At 40.0% G+C, this 21,360-nt stretch overlaps 1 protein-coding gene across 1 annotated transcript; it reads left to right on the top strand.

The window, feature by feature from the left end:
- Window positions 1–1,686: 1,686 nt before the first annotated feature.
- PLK4 (polo-like kinase 4) lies at window positions 1,687–20,881 on the top strand. Its single transcript, XM_015410349.1, has 16 exons — window positions 1,687–1,716; window positions 6,191–6,286; window positions 7,555–7,650; window positions 7,732–7,846; window positions 8,485–9,517; window positions 10,999–11,099; window positions 12,464–12,840; window positions 14,360–14,464; window positions 15,024–15,126; window positions 16,627–16,776; window positions 17,004–17,128; window positions 17,559–17,647; window positions 18,090–18,234; window positions 18,457–18,597; window positions 19,098–19,204; window positions 20,657–20,881. Exons 1-16 carry the CDS (start codon window positions 1,687–1,689, stop codon window positions 20,754–20,756), a joined length of 2,913 nt encoding a protein of 970 aa, XP_015265835.1. The 3' UTR covers window positions 20,757–20,881.
- The last annotated feature ends 479 nt before the right edge of the window (window positions 20,882–21,360 follow it).

Here is a 21,360-nt window from a genome sequence, read left to right on the forward strand (position 1 = left end):
TAGGGGCAAATTCCACCTCTCGCGTGTGATGGCCGAGCGGCATCACACGCGAGAGGTCATTCTGGCTCCCCAAGGTCTTGTTGGGGGCTCTTTAAAAAATTATGGTTGCCCGCGGCAGCAGCAGTGCTAATGGCAACGGCGGCGGGGGGGGGGATGGGCGCGAAATGTTCCCCTGCCTCTCTGAGCCCTGGGGTGGTGGTTTTGGAGTCCTAGGGGCAAATTCCACCTCTTGCGTGTGATGGCCGAGCGGCTTGTTCTGGCTCCCCCAGGTCTTGTTAGGTGCTCTTTAAAAAGTTATGGCTGCCGGCAGCAGTGGCAGCAGTGGCTGCAGTGCTAATGGCAGCAGCAACGCGGTGGTGGCGGCGGGGGGGGGAGGGGCGCGAAATGTTCCCCCGGGTGGTGGCCTTGGAGTCCTATGGGCAAATTCCACGATAATTCTGAATGATAGGAGAGAGGTCATTCTGGCTCCCCCAGGTCTTATTAAAGGTAAAGGTTCCCTTGCTCGAAAGCCAGTCGAATCCCACTCTAGGGTTGCGGTGCTCATCTCCGTTTCCAGGCCGAAGAGCCAGTGCTGTCCGAAGACGTTTCAGTGGTCATGTGGCCGGCGTGACTAAACACCAAGGCACCTTCCCACCGAAGTGGTACCTCTTTATCTACTTGCAATGTCTTGCTTTCGAACTGCTAGGTTGGCAGGAGCTGGAACTAGAGATGGGAGCTCACTCCATCATGCGGCACCCAGTATCGAACTGCTGAACTACTGACCTTCAACAGCCTGCAATGCAGTGTCTTAACCACTGCAGCTCCTCAGGTCTTGTTAGAGGCTCTTTAAAAAGTAATGGCTGCCAGCGCTGTTGTGGTGCCACGAATCTGTGGATGCTTTTGTGGTGCCCCCTATAGATTAACACATGGCCTACAATATGATGGTAGTTTTATTTCGTTTCAATGTAAAAATAATATGAATTCACGAGGATCCATGTAGATCCGACTTTTACCTTTTTCCCCCTTTTCCTCCTTTGAAGTAGATCAAAGATCATAAAGAGCAAAGTTTGAAGTTCAGATTTATTAGAACTCTCAATGAGGTTGGATCGTTAAACTAAAAAAAGGTGGAGGAGAGAGACGATGATGGTACGCATGAAAACCCCAGCCCGCAATCTGCAGCAATCTTAAAATGAAACAAAGGCGATGTTGTGCAGACTCGATTAGTTTAAACTGCGCTAGGCGCAAACTACAAATGTCTAACCGTTACTCAGACCTACTTATGAAGGTTCAAGCAATAAAAGGGAAAAATCCACAACAATCAGCAAATAACAAAGAGAAAAAAATGCAGATCGTAATCCAGTTGCTAGAGCCAAAGCTGCAGCACCAGATAAACAAACAGAAAAACGCGAGCGCGCACGCACAACACGCAGAGAAGAAGCCTTATGCGCACGCGCGTTTCTACTGCCTTTCGCCAAAGATTATAAACAGGCGCACGCGCAGCCCTCAGAGAAAGCTACGGTTACGTGATGACGTCACGCGCATCCTTTCCCAGGCGAGGGAGCAACGGCGCGATTTTTCAAAATGGAACCTCGGAAGGAGGGGGTTTCTCCCCGACCCCCATAGCGGGGAGGGAGAGACCCGGGGGTCGGCCGCGGTGGTGAGGGATACTTTGTCTGTAAAGCGGTCCCGAGAGACCTGAACGCCGTCATGGCGACCTGCATCGGCGAGAAGATTGAGGTGCGGAAACGGGTATTAGCATTGCCTGTAAAGAGGGGAGAGAGGCTTTCACAGCTGCGGGAGGAGTTGACTGGGCCCAACCATATCTCCAGGGGAGGCTGGACTTGCAATTCCTCCTATTGGTCCCCTCCCGCTGGACTGACAGATGAGACGGAGAAAGGGTGTTGGGCGGGGCCAGTACTTTTCATAACTAGTCTGGTGCAGATTTGCAACACGAAGGAGATGGCCAATTGGTCGTTAGCATTTCAGGCTGTAGATGTGGAATGTGTGCTGCTGTTGTCAAATGCTTTTCCTGAAATCCTCTGTAAAGAAGAAAAAAACCCCCTAACATTGTATTTTGTGGTACTTTAAAGGTCCAGATCTATTAAGCCATAAGCCATAAACTTCCCTGGACTAGAAAAGAGTTCCACACCTGTTGCATGATCTTTCTTAGCATATACATTGGCACTGGCGAGGGCAGAATTGTGAATGGTGAGGTCAGAAAGTATTGAAATGTAGTCTGAGACCCTTAAGAACATAAGAAAAGCCCTGTTGGATCAGACCAGTGGTCCATCTAGTCCAGGATCCTGTTTCACACAGTGGCCAACCAGTTGCCCTGGACAGCCAGACAAGTAGGTTATAGAGGCCAAGGCCTTCCTTCCCTGATGATACCTCCCAGCTCTAATATTCAGAGGTTTGCTGCCTCTGTGTATGGAGTCACTAGAGATAATAGCAAAGTTTCTACGGCTTCTGTGCAAAGTTCATTTGTTCTCAGTGTCCATTCAAAATAGTAACTTTGAAAATAGGTGAAAATCTAGTCTTCCTACGCTTGCTAAAAATTTAAACTTAATTTAATACCTAGTAGGGCATGAATCCATTCTTCTGATTGAATTCTAATAAGATTGTGTTGAACATGTTGAGTTCTAATTCAATAGTTTGGTGCTATTTAACATTTTCCCCTTTATGCTGGTGTATATATATATCGCATGTGACATCTGTAGCATAAACTTTTACAGGCCTCCAGGCTGTAAAAGTTTATGCTACAATGAATTTGTTAGTCTTTAAAGTATCACAAACAACTTTTTGTTATTGCTGTAACGTCGTAACACAGCTCTTCCTCTGGAATTTTAAAGTAAGAATTAGTTAATCAGGGATGAGGTTCTAGTCCAGTCTGATCCTTCTGCTGGTTTTCCATTTGCAGTGATTCCCCCCCCTCCCTTTTTAATCATTTAAGAGGACACGAGAAAACAGGAGTCCACCTTAAGTCTGAAGTGATTTAGTCCATTTTGGCTCCTCATTCTTTTTCATGGGTTTACATAGTAGGGAAGGAGGGGGGAGAGGTGATCAAATGAACCATATTAGTTCAGACTGAAGCTGAAAAGTCACATTTTGGCATGGTCCTGTGGATTAAGATCCAGCTTGGAATCTCTCTGTAAACAGAAATGCACTAAGTAGGTACAGACAGGAGATAGCTTTTTTTCTCCCTGCTCTGCTAGTTTCTATTTGTATGGAGATTTTTATGTGAAGGGAGCTTCCAAGCTGGAATCCAGCACTTGCAATTTCAGTGTTGCAGTGCATTTTACCACTGTTACATCACTCTGTATATATGAACCAGGCCTAAAGTCCACCCATGTTCCCTACAAAGGATGAGGTAGTTTCCCACGTCTTTCTCTTGATAGCACAGATTGGCAGGGGAAAAGATTCTCCTTCTCCCCAGTTGAACAAGAATCTCCTTTGTTGCCCTATTCTCAGTATTTATAAAGTTGCAACCCTGTATTCAAAATTCTAAAACAGCTGCTAACTTTATTTGATAGGATTGTCACCTCAATACCTTGTCTGTCATAATTTCAATGTTTGTAAAAATAGTTTCTGTCTTCATTTCAGTGTCTGTAAAAATAGCTTCTCAATAGGTAGAGATTTTGCAGAAGAAGCTTCCTATATTCCTGCATTTTCATGTCAGAGAAAACTTTACCTACTGAGTTTCTACTTGCCACATAGCTTTTTAGAGCCATGGAAGTTGTGTGAGGAAAGAGTGGTAACTCTACCCTCCTGCCTATTTAGGATTGTAAACTCACACACAAAAGGGGGATGTTTGCCCATTCTAGCTCATATTAGGAATCAAGAGTATCGTCCAGAAAGTGATACTATTGGTTATATGACAAGGGAAACCTGGATGACTTTGTGGGCATAATAACACTTGCTCTCAGGTGTTCAGTCTCTTTATTCTCAAACCTGTTCTTTATGTCCTATTTTGCCCTTATGATGACCTCTCCCCAATATGAAAGAACAAGTTGGCCAAGTCAAGTAATTCTGAAAAATTACAAGTCCCCCACATGTTTACAAGTCTGCTTGCCAGTTTTATGGCACACTGATGGTATTGGGGTGGGGTGGGGGCTTTGTAGTTTGCAATACCTTCCCCATTTGGTTGCCTAGAAGCGATTCTTGTTATAGGTGAATAGATAAGTGGCTTTTTATAAGCCTTTGTCGAGGACAGCTGCTGTATCCTTTTATAAGGCTGCCTTTTAACTTTAAAAACAGGCCAAACTGATGTGAATATGAGTGAGAACGGGCCCTTGGTTTGTATTATAGAATACTTATTATTTTTGTGATATTAATAGTCTGCTTGGCAGTGCTCACCTGCCATTTGAAATTCTAGAGGTAGTTTGCATGTCTCTCCAGCAGATTCTCATTTTCTCTAGTAAATAATTGGTAGAATGTGCAATTTAGTATGGGTGCCTAAACCCATAAAGAGGGTTTGGGAGAGACTGGCTATGGTGTGGCATACAGTTATACTCCTCTTTACCATTTCTTTGGGATTAGTCTGATTGGCTGACAATTCCCAGATTTAGCATCATGTTACGAGTGTGCTGTCCTAAGCATGTTATGAGGACAAAAATTGTGTGGCCAAAAAGATACCAAAGCATTCTGAAAGAGCAAGTAATTCATATTACTTGATATTAGAGAAGTGTGTTAAGGTGTGTAGTAATAAATGTTTAAGGTTTTGCTAAATTCTTGGAATGTCTATTCCTAAAGTGTTCAAGATTAAGACTGTTTAAGGTTGATTCAGGTGGGTAGCCCTGTTGGTCTGGAGCAGCAGACCATCAGCCTCAAGAAAAAACTTGCACAAGTACAGATTGGTATTTCCTTTTTTACAAAATGCAAAAAAAATGGATTCAAACTTCGTTCTACTGATTAAGGTTGTTTCTCCAACTGTGGAGCGCCCCCCCCCCCCGCACACCGCCACAGTCGGGCTTGCCTTGCAACAGGTGTGTAAATAGTTTCATGGCTTAAGTCAGAAATTTTCCTACGCGGCGACGATACCGCGATTGCCCGGCGGGAGTCCTGGAGGCTGCTCCAGTTTGGCGTCCCTCCGGAGCGCTTTCTTGGCTGCTGCTATGGTAGCCGCGTCTCCCCTGGGAGCGGGACTGAGGGCGGCAAGGGCGGCTGTCTGCGAGCGTCCTGCGGCGGCTGCTGCTCAGTGGGTGCGAGTCCCTGGCAGGATGCCGCAGTGGCTTCTGAGTCTCTTGCTCTCGCCCGTGCCGAGCGGCGCTGCGTGCTCTGCCGGCATGTCCCAGTGCTTGCCTTGGGAGAGCTCCATTCAGGTAAAGCTGCCCGTCGCTCGCTGTAGCAGTTCTAAGCCCCGCTTGAGGAGCTTCCCATAGGATGCATAGAACCGAGCATGCCCAGTAGCGATAGCTGAAGCCTTTGGCTTGCCCTCAGCTACGGAAAGATCTTCCTACAGGCCAGGGTTAGTGGAGGGAGAGGTTTGTGAGGGAGAGCGGGGGCTGCTCATCTGTAACGTTTTAAAAAGCTGAAACACGTGGCGCAAAGAGCATGTTTGTTCCCTGGAAAGTAAGGAAGGGATTGTAAACTGGCAAAAGTTGAGCACCCATTCACTTGCTTCTTCCCCAGTATATGCTGTCTTTGCCCTGTCCTCCCTTCTTATAATATGTTCATGTCCCTGGCAGGCTGGCTGTCAAATGGTTTGCTTATGACCCAAGGACTGAAGAGTTACACAGACTGGGAGTCTTATGGAGGCAGAAGGGGGGGGGGACTCTGAAGAGAGTGGAAGTGGAAGAGAGGGAGGACTGTGGTGTGTGTGTGTGTACACCACTCTTTCAAAATTCTTCTGTGGTGGGGATTCCCATTGCAATGGGAATCCAGAGTTCTTCTTTTCTTCTGTACTCTAATGTACTTCTGGGTGGCATCTGTCAAAAATCATTCCTTGTGACTTTCTTGCCTTGGAAGAGGATAGATTGATTTTAATCAAGGTGATGTAAATCAGTGGCATAAATTACAAGAAAAAATAAAACAGGTTGGATTTTCTTGGCATCTCCACTACTCAAATCTTTTATACAGTGTGAGAAATTTACATACAATATTTTAAAATGGTTAGATGCAACACATGCTTTTACATTATTGCAGAGGCTGGCTATAGCCTCCATGGATAAAAGGCAAGATGATGATAACAGCAGTAAATTTTTCTGTCCTTCAGGATTTCAAGGTGGGGAACCTGCTGGGGAAGGGCTCCTTTGCAGGAGTCTACAGAGCAGTGTCCCTGAAAACAGGCTTAGAAGTGGCTATAAAAATGGTAAGTTGCCATTGGATCAATTACCTCTACAACTTGGGAAGAGAGAGGAATTTCAAGATAAAGGATGTTAAACTCTTGGGGGAGGGGGGAGATGAGAGGAGACGTAGTGATGCTGTATCCTGCCCACTGGAAGCACTGAATGCTGCCTTTCACTCCCAGACTTATCCCTTGTTTTGCAACTTCTCCAGATCCTGGCATCTGTAGTTTTCTTCACAATTTGTATCCCAGACTGTTCAGGTGTTTAACCTCTGGATGCTTCAGCGTCCTCCTCAGGCTTAGTTACAAGAATACATAACAGTCACTATTGCTTTAAGACTTCACTTCTGAAGAGACTGGTGTCTCAAAGTGCTCTACATAAATGAATATGAAGGATTTTGTCAGGAATGGTCTATTCAGGAAGCTTTCCAGATGAGAATTGCTTAATTTGGTTGGCCTGAGAGCGTGACTGAGATAATTGGAATGTAAGGACACAGCAAGGGGTGTGTGTGATTCCCCCCCCCCCCCCAAGCAAACTGACTTTAGCTTAGAGCCATTCACTTCTGCCATCCTATATATGTGTCTTTGGCATATAAACCCTATATCTAGGGTGGCAGATTTGAGTGATTCTGGGCTTCCGTATTTTTAAAATTGTATTCTGTTTTAGCAATGGATTAATTAGAGCACAGCATATTTCCTCTTTAGATGGAAAAAATAATTTGAGAGAATAATTGAATTGATACAAAGTGCAATCCTATGAATAGTCACTCTAGTTTAACCCCACTGAAGTTATTGGGCTTAGATTGGAGTAACTCTACATGAGACTGGACTTGGTTGACTAGTATCTCAGAGACCACTTATGCCATGGAACCTTGCTGGGTGACCTTGAGCCAGTTAAATTCTCTCAGCCTAAGCATCCTCACAGAAATGTTGTGAGGATAAAATGGAGGAGAGTTATGTAAGCCGCTTTTGGTCCCCGTTTGGGAGAAAGGTGGATACAAATGAATTAAATAAAAAAATACCTCCATAGGATCCAGAATATGAAAACATTTAGACTCCAGTCATAATTTTGTTAACAGGGATTTACTTTCTACTCATTAGGTTTAGGATTCCAGTCTGTGTGTAAGGCCATGACCATAGATACACAATGCAGAGGTAAACATGAGTGTGACAATACTTTTGACCTTCTTCCAAGTTAGTTAAATTACAAAAGATAGTGTAAAATGGTCTTTATTTGTATGTATGAGTTTAAACTTTACAGCTGAAGAAAAAAAGTCTGTTATATTTTTCAGATTGACAAAAAGGCTATGCACAAAGTTGGAATGGTGCAGAGAGTTCAAAATGAAGTGAAGATTCATTGTCAGCTAAAACATCCCTCTATACTTGAGGTAAGTGTTTACATTAAAAGGTGTGAAAACATTTATAGTTAAGCTGCGATGTACTTAATACTAATTCTTTTTATGTTGTAGTTGTATAATTACTTTGAAGACAGCAACTATGTGTATCTGATATTAGAGATGTGTCATAATGGAGAAATGAGCAGATATTTAAAGAACAAAAAGAAGCCTTTCTCTGAAGAAGAAGGTAAGTGTGAAATGCATTCATTGTCAAACTTTCAATGAGCCTTTCCAATTATTTAAGTAGTAAATGGATGGGCAGGTGGAATCAACTTTTTCCCAGTAGCAGACTCCCTGATTTATAACAAAGCACTCTTGATAATCCCCTCGGATTGGAGAATCGGCTCTCTGGTAATATATGATGCAGTAGAGAAGCCTGCTTTTTGAGACACAATCCCAAAGCCTACTTAGTGTATGGAACTAGCTGTGTAGTTCTTTAGATTCTAGCCATATATCTTGGCCTGCTGTTAGTATAACTGTGAAATGTTTAAAATTGTAACTTTGTAATTGGAAACTGGTTGGGATTTGCATGTCTTCAAAAACCATGACATTTACAAATGCTATAATAGGTTACTATGGAATGTATAAAGAAAATAACGTACACTAAATATATGAGTATGTGGGAAATGCTTTTCAGGTTTTTTGTACTTTGAGTCGTTTGTCAGCTTTTTCAGTTTGAGTAACAGGTCAATTTCTGAATTGCAATATTTATGTTTTATTGACTAGTTGTTAAAACAGGTTTGGTAAGAAAGTTCTAAGACAACAGCAAATATGCATAAATAATCTTCATTGTAGTCTTTAATGTCTTTTTTTAATTACATCCAGTTCGGCACTTCATGCATCAGATCATTACAGGGATGCTATACCTTCATTCCCATGGAATATTGCATCGAGACCTAACACTCTCTAACCTCTTACTCACCAACAATATGAACATTAAGATTGCTGATTTTGGACTAGCAACCCAACTGAGAATGCCTCATGAAAAGCATTACACAATGTGTGGGACACCCAATTACATTTCTCCAGAAATAGCCACAAGAAGTGCACATGGACTTGAATCTGATGTTTGGTCTTTGGGATGTATGTACTATACTCTTCTGGTTGGAAAGCCACCTTTTGATACTGATACAGTAAAGAACACCTTGAACAAAGTGGTATTGGCAGATTATGAAATGCCAGCATTTTTATCGATAGAGGCTCAAGACCTTATTCATCAGTTACTTCGCAAAAATCCAGCAGATCGTTTAAGTCTCTCATCTGTTTTGGATCATCCTTTTATGTCTAAGCCTAACTCAGCGAGAAGTAAGGATCTGGGAACTGCGGAGGATTCAATGGATAGTGGAAATGCCACTATTTCTACAGCTTTTACCACATCCTCCAGTGTAAATACTAGTGGCTGCTTAAAGGAAAAGAAAAGACTTTTAATGGGCCAGCCACTCCCCAATAAAATTACTGTTCTTCCTAAAACTAAAAACACGAGCGATGTCTCTTCTGGGGATGGAAGTGGTTCCTATAACAACTGGGGACTTCCAGTACAAGAATTACCTAATACTGGTAGGGGAAGAGCAGTGCTACTGATGGAAGAACGACCGCATTCACGCTACCTCAGGAGGGCACATTCCTCTGAAAGATCTGGTACATCCCATAGCCAGAATCAGAGAATACCAAATAATGTGGGGAGATGCCATTCTATGGAAACCCTCTCAAAACCCAGAACAGGATTAATAGAAAACATGAAGGATTTCTCTCCTACAAATAGCCATGGTGATATTCCTGCAGTGTTTAAAGAAAAACTTCCAGCTGGTTCTGGCTCAATGGAAAAACATCTCTCTCCACCCGTTAAAGATCAAGTTTGGTAATAGTCTATCATAGCTTCTTTTTCTTTCACAAAATGCTTCATGAAATTAGGTTCTGTACTACACAGTATTGCAACAGTCATGGGGTTGCCACTGGATTAGAGATCAGACCCTTGGTGGGAGCAGAACAAATGCAGAATGGGATAAACACCCCTTCATGACTGAGTTTCAGAGTCTAGCTTTTAGAGAAGCTAACTGAAATTCTTCCAGTTCCAGCTAGCCATTTGTGTACTCCAATGGTTTAGAAACTACACTGTAATCCCGTGTCTTTTTTTTTTCTGTTGCCATCCTGTAGGTGGCATATAGACATGGAAAACATCTAGTTTTCTTTTAAAAGCATTGCTGTCAAGTATTTTTTAATAAGACTGGACCAAGGCTATCACTTTAGTTTTAAGTTTACCTAAATATCACAATAATATACCCCAAAACTATAGTGAAAACGTGGTTTTACAAATGACTCCTGAATTCTCTGGCCTAGTCAACAGCTGCCATGTTTTTAAGGGTAAGGTGGTTATACTATTTGATCATCAATAAGTTCCAGAAGATTAGAGGAGAGGACTAGCACAGGGAACATCAAGATAAGTGATGTTAGGCTATGCACATTCTGTCAAGAGACTGCATTTGGCTAATTGCAGCCAAGGGATGCTTAGATATTAAGCAACTACCACATGATTATCAAGTAGCAATTTTTCAGAAAGTAAAAATAAGGTCAGCATTTTTCATATCCTTCTTTGGCCCATTATTTCTTTAATGTACTGTGGATCACTGTCTCTGGCAACTTGTCCTACATAAATTACTTAGATATATTGAAAACTAAAAATAATGCCACAAGTATTTTACCTAATGCTTTAGAATGTATAGAAATTAATGTTCTCCCGTGTCGTCCCAATTAAGCCTTATTTACCTACAGTGTTAGGGCTCTCTTTCTAGCTGAAGTTAATCTTTTTTATGGTGGTAGTATCATCTACTCCTTGAAGCAAACATGCATTTAATTTTTTAATTTGTATTATTTAGTCTGCTGTTCTTACATAGTAAGTCACTCAATAGAATGAGATAACTAATAAACAAATAGGACTTGGGCTGCAGAAATCTGAAACAAGGCATAAGTGTTAAACATGCCATATCAAACCATTCAAGAATGGTATTAAATAATTAGAAATGTAATGCAGTAATAGCAAAATTAAAAAAAACACATAGCAACAGATAATACATAGTATATAATACTGTCCTGTTCCTTCTATTGAAATGTCTCATTGGATCATTGTTGTAATGCAACCTTATTTCCTATATAAAAATTCCCTTCTGGATAGTTGTTTTATATACTTTGCAGAAAGCCAAAAAGTGTGGAAGTCTTCCTGACCTCTTCAGGCAAGGCCATTCCATAGGGTGGGGGCCACTGTAGAGAATGCACATGTTTCAGTAAGTTGTTTGTGTCTGTGGTAATTAGGAATACTTACAAATGGTCTTCTTTTTCTTTTAGTTCCAATTATCTCTGCCTAATGAAGCCCAGTGCTGGCTTATTAGAACCAAAGTCTCAAGCTGAAACAATGCAGCAGTGGCTTGGAAACATGCAACCAAATGGTATGGATCTTTGTAATACTTCTGTGATCTGCAGAGCATTAGACGCATTGACTCTCTTGTAAACAGACCATTCTTGCTGCTGTCTTGCTATTTTGAGGATTCTGGTTCACAAGTAATATAAAAGACAATATTTTCCGGCATTTAAAAATTGTTCACTCTTCAGAAAGTCCACTTGAACAAGGGTCATACCTGTGAAGCAGACCTGTTCTTGTTGGTTTGGGATATGCTCTTCTATGAAGTGAGTTTTTATTAACTTGAGGCTGGCTTGGTTTCCTCAGCTGAGTTCTAGGCTGCGTTTCTTGGTCATACTACAGTATAATAGAATGCTGGGAACTGGCTTATTCAGATATACATTGCTATATTTTGAAATAAAGCAGCACAGGTATCCATGGTAAAATATAAAACAAAGTCATTGAGTATACTACTTGCTGAGGGAATATTCTTATTGGTATTTTGATACTTACTATGGATTCTGATTTATAAGTCATACAAAAGACAACTTTTTTCACAATTTAGAAATTACCGTAATCCACTCCTCAGAAAAGTAATCAGATGTCAGTCTTGAAACAGCTTAACTATCTGGATCTGTTGAAAGGATGAAAACAACAGATGATGATTAGTGTTGCTGCAGAAGGGAGGGTGGAAAGAACAACAACAGGAACAGAAGGCAGGGAGGAGTTTTCTTTCCCCTGCATCATATTACATTGTGGGACAAAAAAGCACAGAATATGGAGCTGTAACTTAACCAAAGACAATTTAAATCCTCCCAGACATTTCCTTTTGTTTTGAATTACCCGGAACACCTTGGGGAATTATAACTGCAGGACGTACAGTTAGGATTATCTGAATCATCAGATAATTTTCCTTTAAGTTTTTATTTAACTGCCTATAACTTTGGCAGGAGGTTGATGCATTTTACCTGGACAGAAGTACTGCTGTCTTGATGCCTTCCCAACTGCTTTACTTCACCACACCCACCCATCTGTTTGAGCCAAAGGCAAGAATCTGTAATGTAATACTTCATCTCTACAAAGGCAGATAAGCTTTAAAAAGTGATGACTGCATATGACTTACGATGCTGACTGATTTTAAAACAAGAAAAATAATATTCCCATTAAATGTAAATAGTTTTGAAATGAATAAATTCAGAAAACATGTAATATGTAGGCCTGTCCTGTCCAATATACAGTAATGTTGTCTTGGTCAGACATCTTACTGAATTGGAGCTGAATCTCTGAAAACCTTTTCAATTGGTGCATGAGAAGCAGATGAAAATGACATGCTGCTGGGCAACTTTCTTCTGCTGAGTCTGAGACGAATCTTGTATCTTCTAGATTATTAACATACTCTTCTGTTGCTTTCAGCTCCAGTGCAGGAACTTTCATATCACAACAGTGTTAGGAAAGCAAATGGAGATTTCCCATTTCATCTTGGTGTGCCTCAAGAAATGTGGAAAAATGCATGGAATGGCTTAAAAGTCACAAAGTCACAGGATGGTGCACAAACAGCAATGCCAGCTGTGGGGTCACTGGATGGAAGGAAATTCACTACTGGACATCTCTGTAAGACTGAAAAGTCCTTGCCAACACCTGCACTAGATCTCCATCCAGTTTCTGAAACCAGAAAAAAATGGGTTGAAGGACAACAATATGGCCATCCAAAACCTTTGCTTCGAAGTATCGTATCTCCTTTGAATGCTCACAGGTTAAAACCAATCAGACAAAAAACAAAAAATGCAGTGGTATGTATTGTGTTGCATTTCAGAACTGTTCAGGTATTATAATAAAAAACTAATGTTCTTCAGCATTGTGATGTATCTGAAGAATATTCCAGTATAAATTAAATATAAAATTAGTTTTATATAATTTTTTTATTTATTTGATTTGTACCGTGCCTTCCCCACCAAAGCAGGCTCAATAAATTAATATTAAGTCTTCTCTACCAAGAAGAGGCGCTTCAGACAAACTCTGTAATTGGGTAACAACAAGAATTATAGCACCAACTTCAAAAACTCATACCTTCACTTATAGGCCAGTCTTTTCTGTTGAATTTTAGATGTACTGGGAGAAGTAGCAATTTGTACTGCTGCAGCAAAAGTCCATGCCTGTCCATTGAAGGTGTGGCAAAGCCAGCCACTTCTCACCTGATTGTCAGCAGGGTTTCTGAGCCAGCAGAGGATGCAGTTACTCTTGTACTGCCGTGGTGTGCTGTACTAAGAGGTGACCATCTGAGCAAGAGTACTAGCAGCTGCTGCAGGGCACTGGGGCATGCACCAATACCTTCCTTGGCATCCGCCAAGTGTATTCAGAAAGTGGATGGGGCCAGGTGGAGTCCTGCCCAGTAGGGCTTCTGATTGCCTATTTGACAGCTGATTAAAATAACATTTCAGCAACAGCCGCTACTCCAGTGTTCCTTTTATTCTCTTTCTGACTCCTTTTTATGGGCCTATTTTTTAAATTTACCCCTCTTATCCCCTGCACTTGGGCTTCCTAGGTGGCTGTTTTATGGTTGCGCCCATCACCCTGTGTCAGAATTCAAAATATGCCTGCAGGCTCGTAAAGGTTGAGCACACCTTTCCTAGGTTTAGTCCCGCCCCCCAAAAGCCTTATTTGCATGTATTAAACCTCAGTTTAAAATACTCTTTCTACTTCATGCAAGCTATTGTCTTTTTCGTTGCTGAGACAGCGGGGGTGGGGTGAGTAAAAAGGTGATATCTTATATTTGAACCACTTGCTGTTGGGAAGTATGAATTTTGGACAAGAACATATTATTTAACTAATATAATTAAAATAATCTGTCCAGCTTTGTGTCTCTCGTGTATGTATTTATTTGTGTCATGGCAATATTAAATAGCAGAATTTTGTTAAGTCAAATATCTAAAGGGTTTCTTGTTAATCATTGTTGTTAACTCCCAGGTCTGTCTTTCAGTGCTGCTGCTTTTCCTGCCTTCCCACTCTCTCCATCTCCTTTTCAGTGCTTTCAGTCCTCCCCTGTTCTCTTAATCTCCCTTTACAAATACTAATTTGTAAATGCTGTAGGGTTGGAACTTCCTGATTGATTTCCTCACAAAACCACAACAGTATAAAAGCTATTCAGCTATGCTGAAAAGAATGTCTCATTTGTTTATGCTTAGTATTAGGAGCAAAAAATTCTAGCTCTTGAATATGCTCCAGTACTTTGATTTACTTTATGTTTGCCTTTAAAATAATGTAAGCGGAATGGGACTCTTTACACCAACTATTTTTTAATGTATGTCCTAGGTTAGTATTTTAGATACGGAAGAAGTTTATATGGAATTTCTAAAAGAATATGGTTCCCAAGAATTTGTAAAAGAAGTTATGAGGATCTCTTGTGATGGAAGTGGGGTGAGTAGCAATACACTTTAAAATGTTTGTTTGAATTGTAACTATATTAAGTAAACTGGTTTATGCCAATATGGAGATGTATAGAGCTCAAGGGTAATGGTGAGTAGGGTTCATTGTCAACTGAAATGGGAATAATCTATGAAAACTGTTGCCATAACGAACTGGTAACCCTTTAGTCTGAGGATGCCTCCCCAATTGATAGCTTTTAAGAACACTGTAATAATGGTTAGCACTCCTTTTTAAAGTGCATTTATTAAGATTTTTTTGGATATGTACCAGATTAACTATTGCTCAGTCATGACTGTCCGTTTTCTATCAAAATATCTGGTGAAGTTACAGGATTTAACAAATTGGTTCAGTCGTCTTTAAAATCCTGCCTTAAAGTTGAAAACTACTGAAAAATGCATAAACGATAAATGAGGACAGTAGATTTGTCTCAGAAGTCAGTGGCTTATAACAGAAGCCTACTCTGAGAGGTCAGTTCCTCTCATTAATTTTCAGGTAATAAATGTTAAGAATATAATTCTTGGCAATGAGATTGTTTTTCCTGTGCCTTAAGGTCACAGTTTATCACCCAAATGAAGGAAAAGGCTTCCCCCTTAAAGACCGACCTCCACCTCCTCCTGAAGACTTAAATATCTATAGCTTTGACAACTTGCCAGGTATGGTACATTTCTATGACCATTTAGAAATTACTGAAAACTTCGAAAAGAACTGTGCAGTTAAGAGCCGTATGCATAAGTAAGCTTTGTTTCTGAGCTGGGCTTCTATGTAATATAGTAAACCATGGCTGAAACGGAAGGGAACTTCAAAAGCAGTTTGTGATATAGCAGAGGAGTCTGTTATTCAAAGGCAAGTTCCACGGGTTCTAAACAACAAGATCTTCACAATATTGTCAAGGTTTTTAGAAAGCTGATATTGAAATGCCTAAATCAATAATCGTATATGCGTTCTATTTCAAGCATTAAATGCATTTATTGCACATGTGGGAAATCTATAATAAACTATTTAAAGCTTATTATTTAAAGCTATCCTTTCCCCTAAACATACTGTCTTTAAACACACTATAGGCTATGGAACTAACATAGTAGATTTGAATTATAATGTTCAAAACAATTGAAATTCTGGCATACATATGTTAGGTAAGCGTATTCTCTAGCTGTACTTATTAATAGCTCTGGATGTTAAAATTATAAAGAGTCTACCATCCCTTCTTAAACAATAAATTTCAGGGAGATAGCTGTATTAGTCTGTCCAAAACAAATTAGCAACTGTTGTGGCACCTTAAGACTAAAGAATTAATCGCGTCATAAGCTTTTATGATCCTGAGTCAATGTTATAGTGGGCTTTGGCTCATGAAAGCTTTTTGCCACAATCAGTTTCTTAGTTTTTAAAGTGCTACAAAACTCTTCCATAATTGAAGAATATGGATGAATGCTTTCCATTAACTGAGGATGGTGTTTAAAATAACACTTTCCTGAAAATGGCTTCATGTGTTGCAGCTCTCACATGAGAGCTGCTTGAACAGCATCCCTCCAGTGTTTACTCTGCATAATAACATCAGTTTGTAGAGTGGCTCACCGTATGGATCACTACTATAGCACGGAGTTACCAATGTATACAAGACACCTCTGGGAGTACTTGGTGGACTATGTAATGGATGGGTCACATGGCAAGCAGCTGTACACATTTTAGCCACTGTGGAGACCAACAGCCATGTCAAGGATTTTTTGGGTGGATTTCATTGAACCATTCTGTTGCCTCACTATTGCTTTAAGAAAGAAATACCCACTGAAATAAGTGAAGTTTTGTTCAGCTCATGCTTAGTATATTGCATGGTACTACACATTTCTTTGCCTCTCCTCTTCTGGTGAAGGAAGTTTAGAGTATGTGTGCTTCCCTCTTGCATGCACAAGCATTGGGACTATGGCTCATGTGCCCAAGGAAGACTTTGTAAAAGGATAGAATGTTATTCCTTCTGGATATTTTGGGTGTCTTTGAAATCTACTTCTGTAAAGCTATATGTAACTTTCTCCCTTTGGGATGATGGTGGGTGGGAAGTTTTTGGAAGAGAGATACTTTTGAGAGTTATAACGATGTTCTGGAAACAGGTTTCCAACTGCACCATAGAAACTTTTAGTTACATTCATTTCTTGTTTTAGAGAAATACTGGAAAAAATATCAGTATGCAGCCAAATTTGTGCAGTTGGTAAGATCCAAAACACCCAAAGTTACCTTCTATACCAGATATGCGAAGTGCATGTTGATGGAAAACTCTCCTCCCGCAGATGTGGAAATTTGTTTTTATGATGGTATGTACTCTTAAATTGTTTTTTTGTTAAAAGCTTGTTTAAAATGAGGGCTGCTAGTTAGTACAAATGCTACTGGATTGTACACTCAGTTACACTCATATCCATATATCAACAGGATTGCATTTCTACTGAAGTTAGCTCTCATTGAGGTACTGCTTTTGATCTAGAACCATATGAAATGGTCTGTTGGACAACTACTTGTATATTTATAGAAATGTTTTTTATAGGGGCAAAAATACACAAGACAGCAGGTGTAATTCGAGTAATAGAAAAATCTGGGAAAGCCTACACCCTAAAAGAAGAAAGTGATTTAGAGAAGGATGTGCAAATATATGTCGATCATGCAAATGAGGTAAATTTTACTTGTAACTCAGTTTTTAAATTGCTAATTACCTTTATTGTATTACAGAGTATTCTGCAGAGCGCAGAAGCTTGTCTGCTGTTTTGTGTCATTGTGGTTGGTCGTACTAAAATGTATTATATTGCTTTTGGATTTTGCTTTGGACCTGCAGCAATATTCTTTTGAAGATATTCAGGAGCTAATTAAAAAAAAGATCAAGGAAATTTGACTTATCTAATAAGGAATGGAGTACTGATTGATCTTTACACTGATCAGGCCTAGTGTTAATAGTAGGAAACTAAAGAAATATCTTTTTCAGTTTAGAATGTGTCTGCTTTTTACAGTTACTGCCCATTTCCTTTTTCATGGAGTGCTACATTCTTGCTTCTCTTTGAAGTGTTTAACACATTTTAATGTAATGTCTTTAACTTTTAAAACGGAGGGTCATCGAATTTGCCTTGCAGTGGAATCTGCTGTTTTGGCGGAAGAAAGAAATGAAAGTGTTCCATTTTTCCCCATTATTGTTGGCAGGTGAGTTAAGTGTTCAGAATATTTCTATTAAAATGTATTTCACTTTCCAAGGGAATCTGCAGTTTCAGCTTTCCTATGTTCTTAATTGAAGCAGAAAAGTTGAATGCATGAACTTAACTCTTCTTTGGTGCTGTTTGGTGTAGTGGTTAAGTGCGTGGACTCTAATCTGGGAGAACCGGGTTTGATTCCCCACTCCTCCACTTGCACCTGGCTGGATGACCTTGGGCAAGCTGTAGCTCTCTGATAAGAGCTGTTCTTGAAAAAGAGCAGTTTCTGTCAAGAGCTTTCTCAGCCCCACCTATCTCACAGGTGTCTGTTGTGGGGAGGGGAAGGGAAAGGAGTTTGTAAGCCACTCTGAGACACCTTCAGTAAATATGTAACTTTGGGTAGTGAAGGGCAGAGTATAAATCCAATCTCTTCTTCTTCTTCTGTCCATTACCAGAAAACCAGGAAATTCTGAGTCTCCAAAGGCTTTGCTACCACCTCCTGCTATACCAGGTACTTGCCCTTCTTTGAATGATGTTGCTTCACTGAAGGGAAATTCTGCTGCCAGATCCAAATCTCCCAGTCAAGCACCTCACCCATCTGTAAGTAAATAAGCTTGTAGATCACACTCTTATTTGGATCATAAAAAGTCTCCTGCAAATATATATTTTTTTGTCAACTAGAGTCAAAGGAAGCTGCATATTTTAACTAGGAGTAAAACAAATCAGCTTTGTAGAAGAGAGGCAACGTGTGTTTTAATATTGGAAATATCTTACAGGGGTATAACTCAAGGTTATAATGTTGTATATTTGTTCACCTTCTAGATGGAGTCATATGAAGGATCTGCATTTAAAGCAGCAATGACGGAGTCAAACTGCCTACCCACTCACCAAAATGAGTGTGTTGTAAATTCAGCTCAACTCCTGAAGTCTGTCTTTGTAAAAAATATTGGTTGGGCCTCTCAGGTGAGTTGGTTATCAGTTACTAAGCAGTAAAGTCACAGTTTACTGGATTAAAAAAAGGGAAATCATAGGAAATCGACGAAACTGTATCATGAGAGGGCTTGGCATGATGTGGTCCATGTGAAAGCCAGTGGAGGAGTAATGCAGCAGTTCCTACACTAAAGAGTAAACACTGTTGTTAGGAACACACAGGTCAGCTCTAATCCCTGTCCTGAGGTCTCGTTTCTTAATTGCCTCACCATTGCTGCAGATCATGATAATATCTTAATGGTGTTAGCTACTTAATTGTGAGTTTAAATATACTTTTTTGGCAATGAAATATGGAAATTCTTTTCTGTAATTTGTAGATTAGTTTTGTAATTGTGCACATTAAAATACCCATCAGTTTATGCTACCAACTTTTCTAAAAAGAAATAAAATTGAAATCAATTACTTTTCCTAAAATTTGCCACTGTTTGAATCATTTTAGTTATGAACCCTCCTCCTTTTTCTTTTTTGATCAGCTAACAAGTGGAGCTGTGTGGATTCAGTTTAATGATGGATCCCAGTTGGTAGCTCAGGCTGGCGTTTCTTCCATCACATATACATCTTCAGATGGTCATACTGTTCGGTGAGTGTGTTTCAGTAAATATGTAACTTTTATTTTTATTATTTGCATAATTTTTAATTTTGTCTCATAACTTTCAGCACTTATGAAATGTCTGTATACCAGTGAGGTCCACTCTAACAAAACCAAATAATGGAATAGCTGAGATGTATATGATAAGATATTGGCTATATTGTGTTCAAGTTGGTAATCCAGACACTGCAGTTAATAAAGGAAATCTTCCATCCTGGTCAGTTTCAAAAAGCCTTCATTGGGAACAGAGCCACAGCAAACTTGAATACCTGGTTCAGTACAGAGCTCATGTATTAAGAGGGAATCACTGTAACTAGGGGTTTTCCTCTATGATTTGCAGTTACTCGTACAATTGCAAAGTTACTTTCTGTGCTTATGTATAAAGAGGCTGGTTTCCATTCTGACTTCAAGTAGCAAAACTAGGCTGCTCACAGACAAAATATGTAAATCTTCATACTTGAGATTCCAGTAGTAGGCAGGAAAAATGACCTGGTAGATTAATCAAAGCTGCATTCACATGAACCTAGTTTATTGCTGTGCACTTGGACAGGTCTCGCTCCATGCTTACCTTACAGATACTGAGGCCCCCTTCTTAGAATTCAAGTTCGTGGGATGGGGGAAATTAAATATGGCAACCCATGCAGCTGCTTGTGTACACCACTGCAACTATTTTCTAACTGGGATTCTCTGTGCAGGGAGGGGAGGAATGAGGCAAGAGCATGGCAATAGCCTTGTTTGGCACATACATCCTTAAAAACTAGCCTGATGAGGGCAAAAGAGGCTTTAGAAAGAGCAGAATGTGAAGTTTCTGACACTAAACGTTGGGGTACAGGGAGAAATCAGCATGGTGAAACTTGGAGGGAGAGACTTTGAAGTAGGAGGTTGGGGAGAGCTAGGTTGGTTGAACCCAAGATCATTTTGGGGGGTAACATCTCCTGAGTTGGAACTTCTTGTAAATTAAAGGAACATGACCTTCATGCTTGCTCCAAGGCAGCAAACAAGAAAATGGGGGCAATTCCTCTGCTAGGATTAGCATTCTCAATATGGAGGTGTAGCAAATGCTACTTTTTCAATCCACAAGGTAACCATTCACTTTATAGAGGGGGTCCATGTGACTGTGCTTAAGCCCCTAAATTCAGTACCAGAGTGTGAAAGTGTGCTAACCTTTAAAAAAAATTAAGTTGAGAAGCACTGGCTTTAACCCTAATCAGTGTTAAACCCTATTGGATTCTGGTTGCGATGAAGTAGGAATCTGCAGTAGCGTTAACCAGATCAGGCTGGTGCAGTCATTTCCCTTAACTATGAATAAAATCAAAGAGCAGAAGGATAGAATTGCATTAAGTTTCTTAACCTTGCTGCCATAAAAATGTGGCTCATTTTATCAATGTTTGTCCCAGGTATTCTCTTATTGTTATGTTCATCTGAGCTATTTCTTTCTGATAGGTATGGAGAAAATGAGAAATTGCCTGAGTACATTAGAGAAAAGTTGCATTGTTTATCTTCCATTCTGGTGATGTTTACCAATGAAGTGGGACCTCACTGAAGCTACTTGGATATAAAAGCTTAATAACTAACTTAATGAAGCAGAGCTTCCTATAGTCAGACCTGCCTTCTTACCTGGAAGAAACCGAGGGTGATGACAAATTGCTGTGTTCTGCTTAGCTAAGCACTTCTAAAACTTTTCATAAGTGTGGTCAATTAAGTAAAATTGCTTGCATTTTTATATAATTGATTAGGGGAAATCACTGACCATCATACTTTTCCAGGTTAAAGGAGGCTGAACTGTACACCTGTGTTCTGTATTGTTCTGACAATTCTAGTGTCAAGAAAATACATCTCTGCTGTTGCAGTTTTTGTACCTGTAAATACCTTGTATTTTGTGTGGTTTTCAAGTAATATGTAAAACTGTACTGTTTTATAATTCTTTTATATTTTATTTTTGTAACCATTTCTAATGAAATATTCCTGCAAAAGCTTAAAAAAATAAATGCAGTGATATCTGTTGAGGTGCTTTGTTTCATGTAGCACAAGTTTCTATGATGTGCTCCTATAAAATAATTGAACAAACTGTTCCTCTGAAGTGTAACATGTTCATGTTTCTCTTTCTGAACGTTTTGCTTTCTTGGACTCAAAGTGAAAAGGCAAGG

Source organism: Gekko japonicus, unplaced genomic scaffold (assembly GCF_001447785.1).
Source record: "Gekko japonicus isolate JY-2015 unplaced genomic scaffold, Gekko_japonicus_V1.1 scaffold108, whole genome shotgun sequence".
NCBI classification, from domain to species: Eukaryota; Metazoa; Chordata; class Lepidosauria; order Squamata; family Gekkonidae; genus Gekko; species Gekko japonicus.

What these genes read in the sequence shown, in the direction of transcription:
- PLK4 (XM_015410349.1), top strand. Translation starts at nt 1,687, where the DNA reads ATGGCGACCTGCATCGGCGAGAAGATTGAG. An exon ending in TAGAAGTGGCTATAAAAATG is followed by an intron (nt 6,287 to 7,554) that starts GTAAGTTGCCAT and finishes TATATTTTTCAG; the next exon opens with ATTGACAAAAAGGCTATGCA. An exon ending in AAAAAACAAAAAATGCAGTG is followed by an intron (nt 12,841 to 14,359) that starts GTATGTATTGTG and finishes TGTATGTCCTAG; the next exon opens with GTTAGTATTTTAGATACGGA.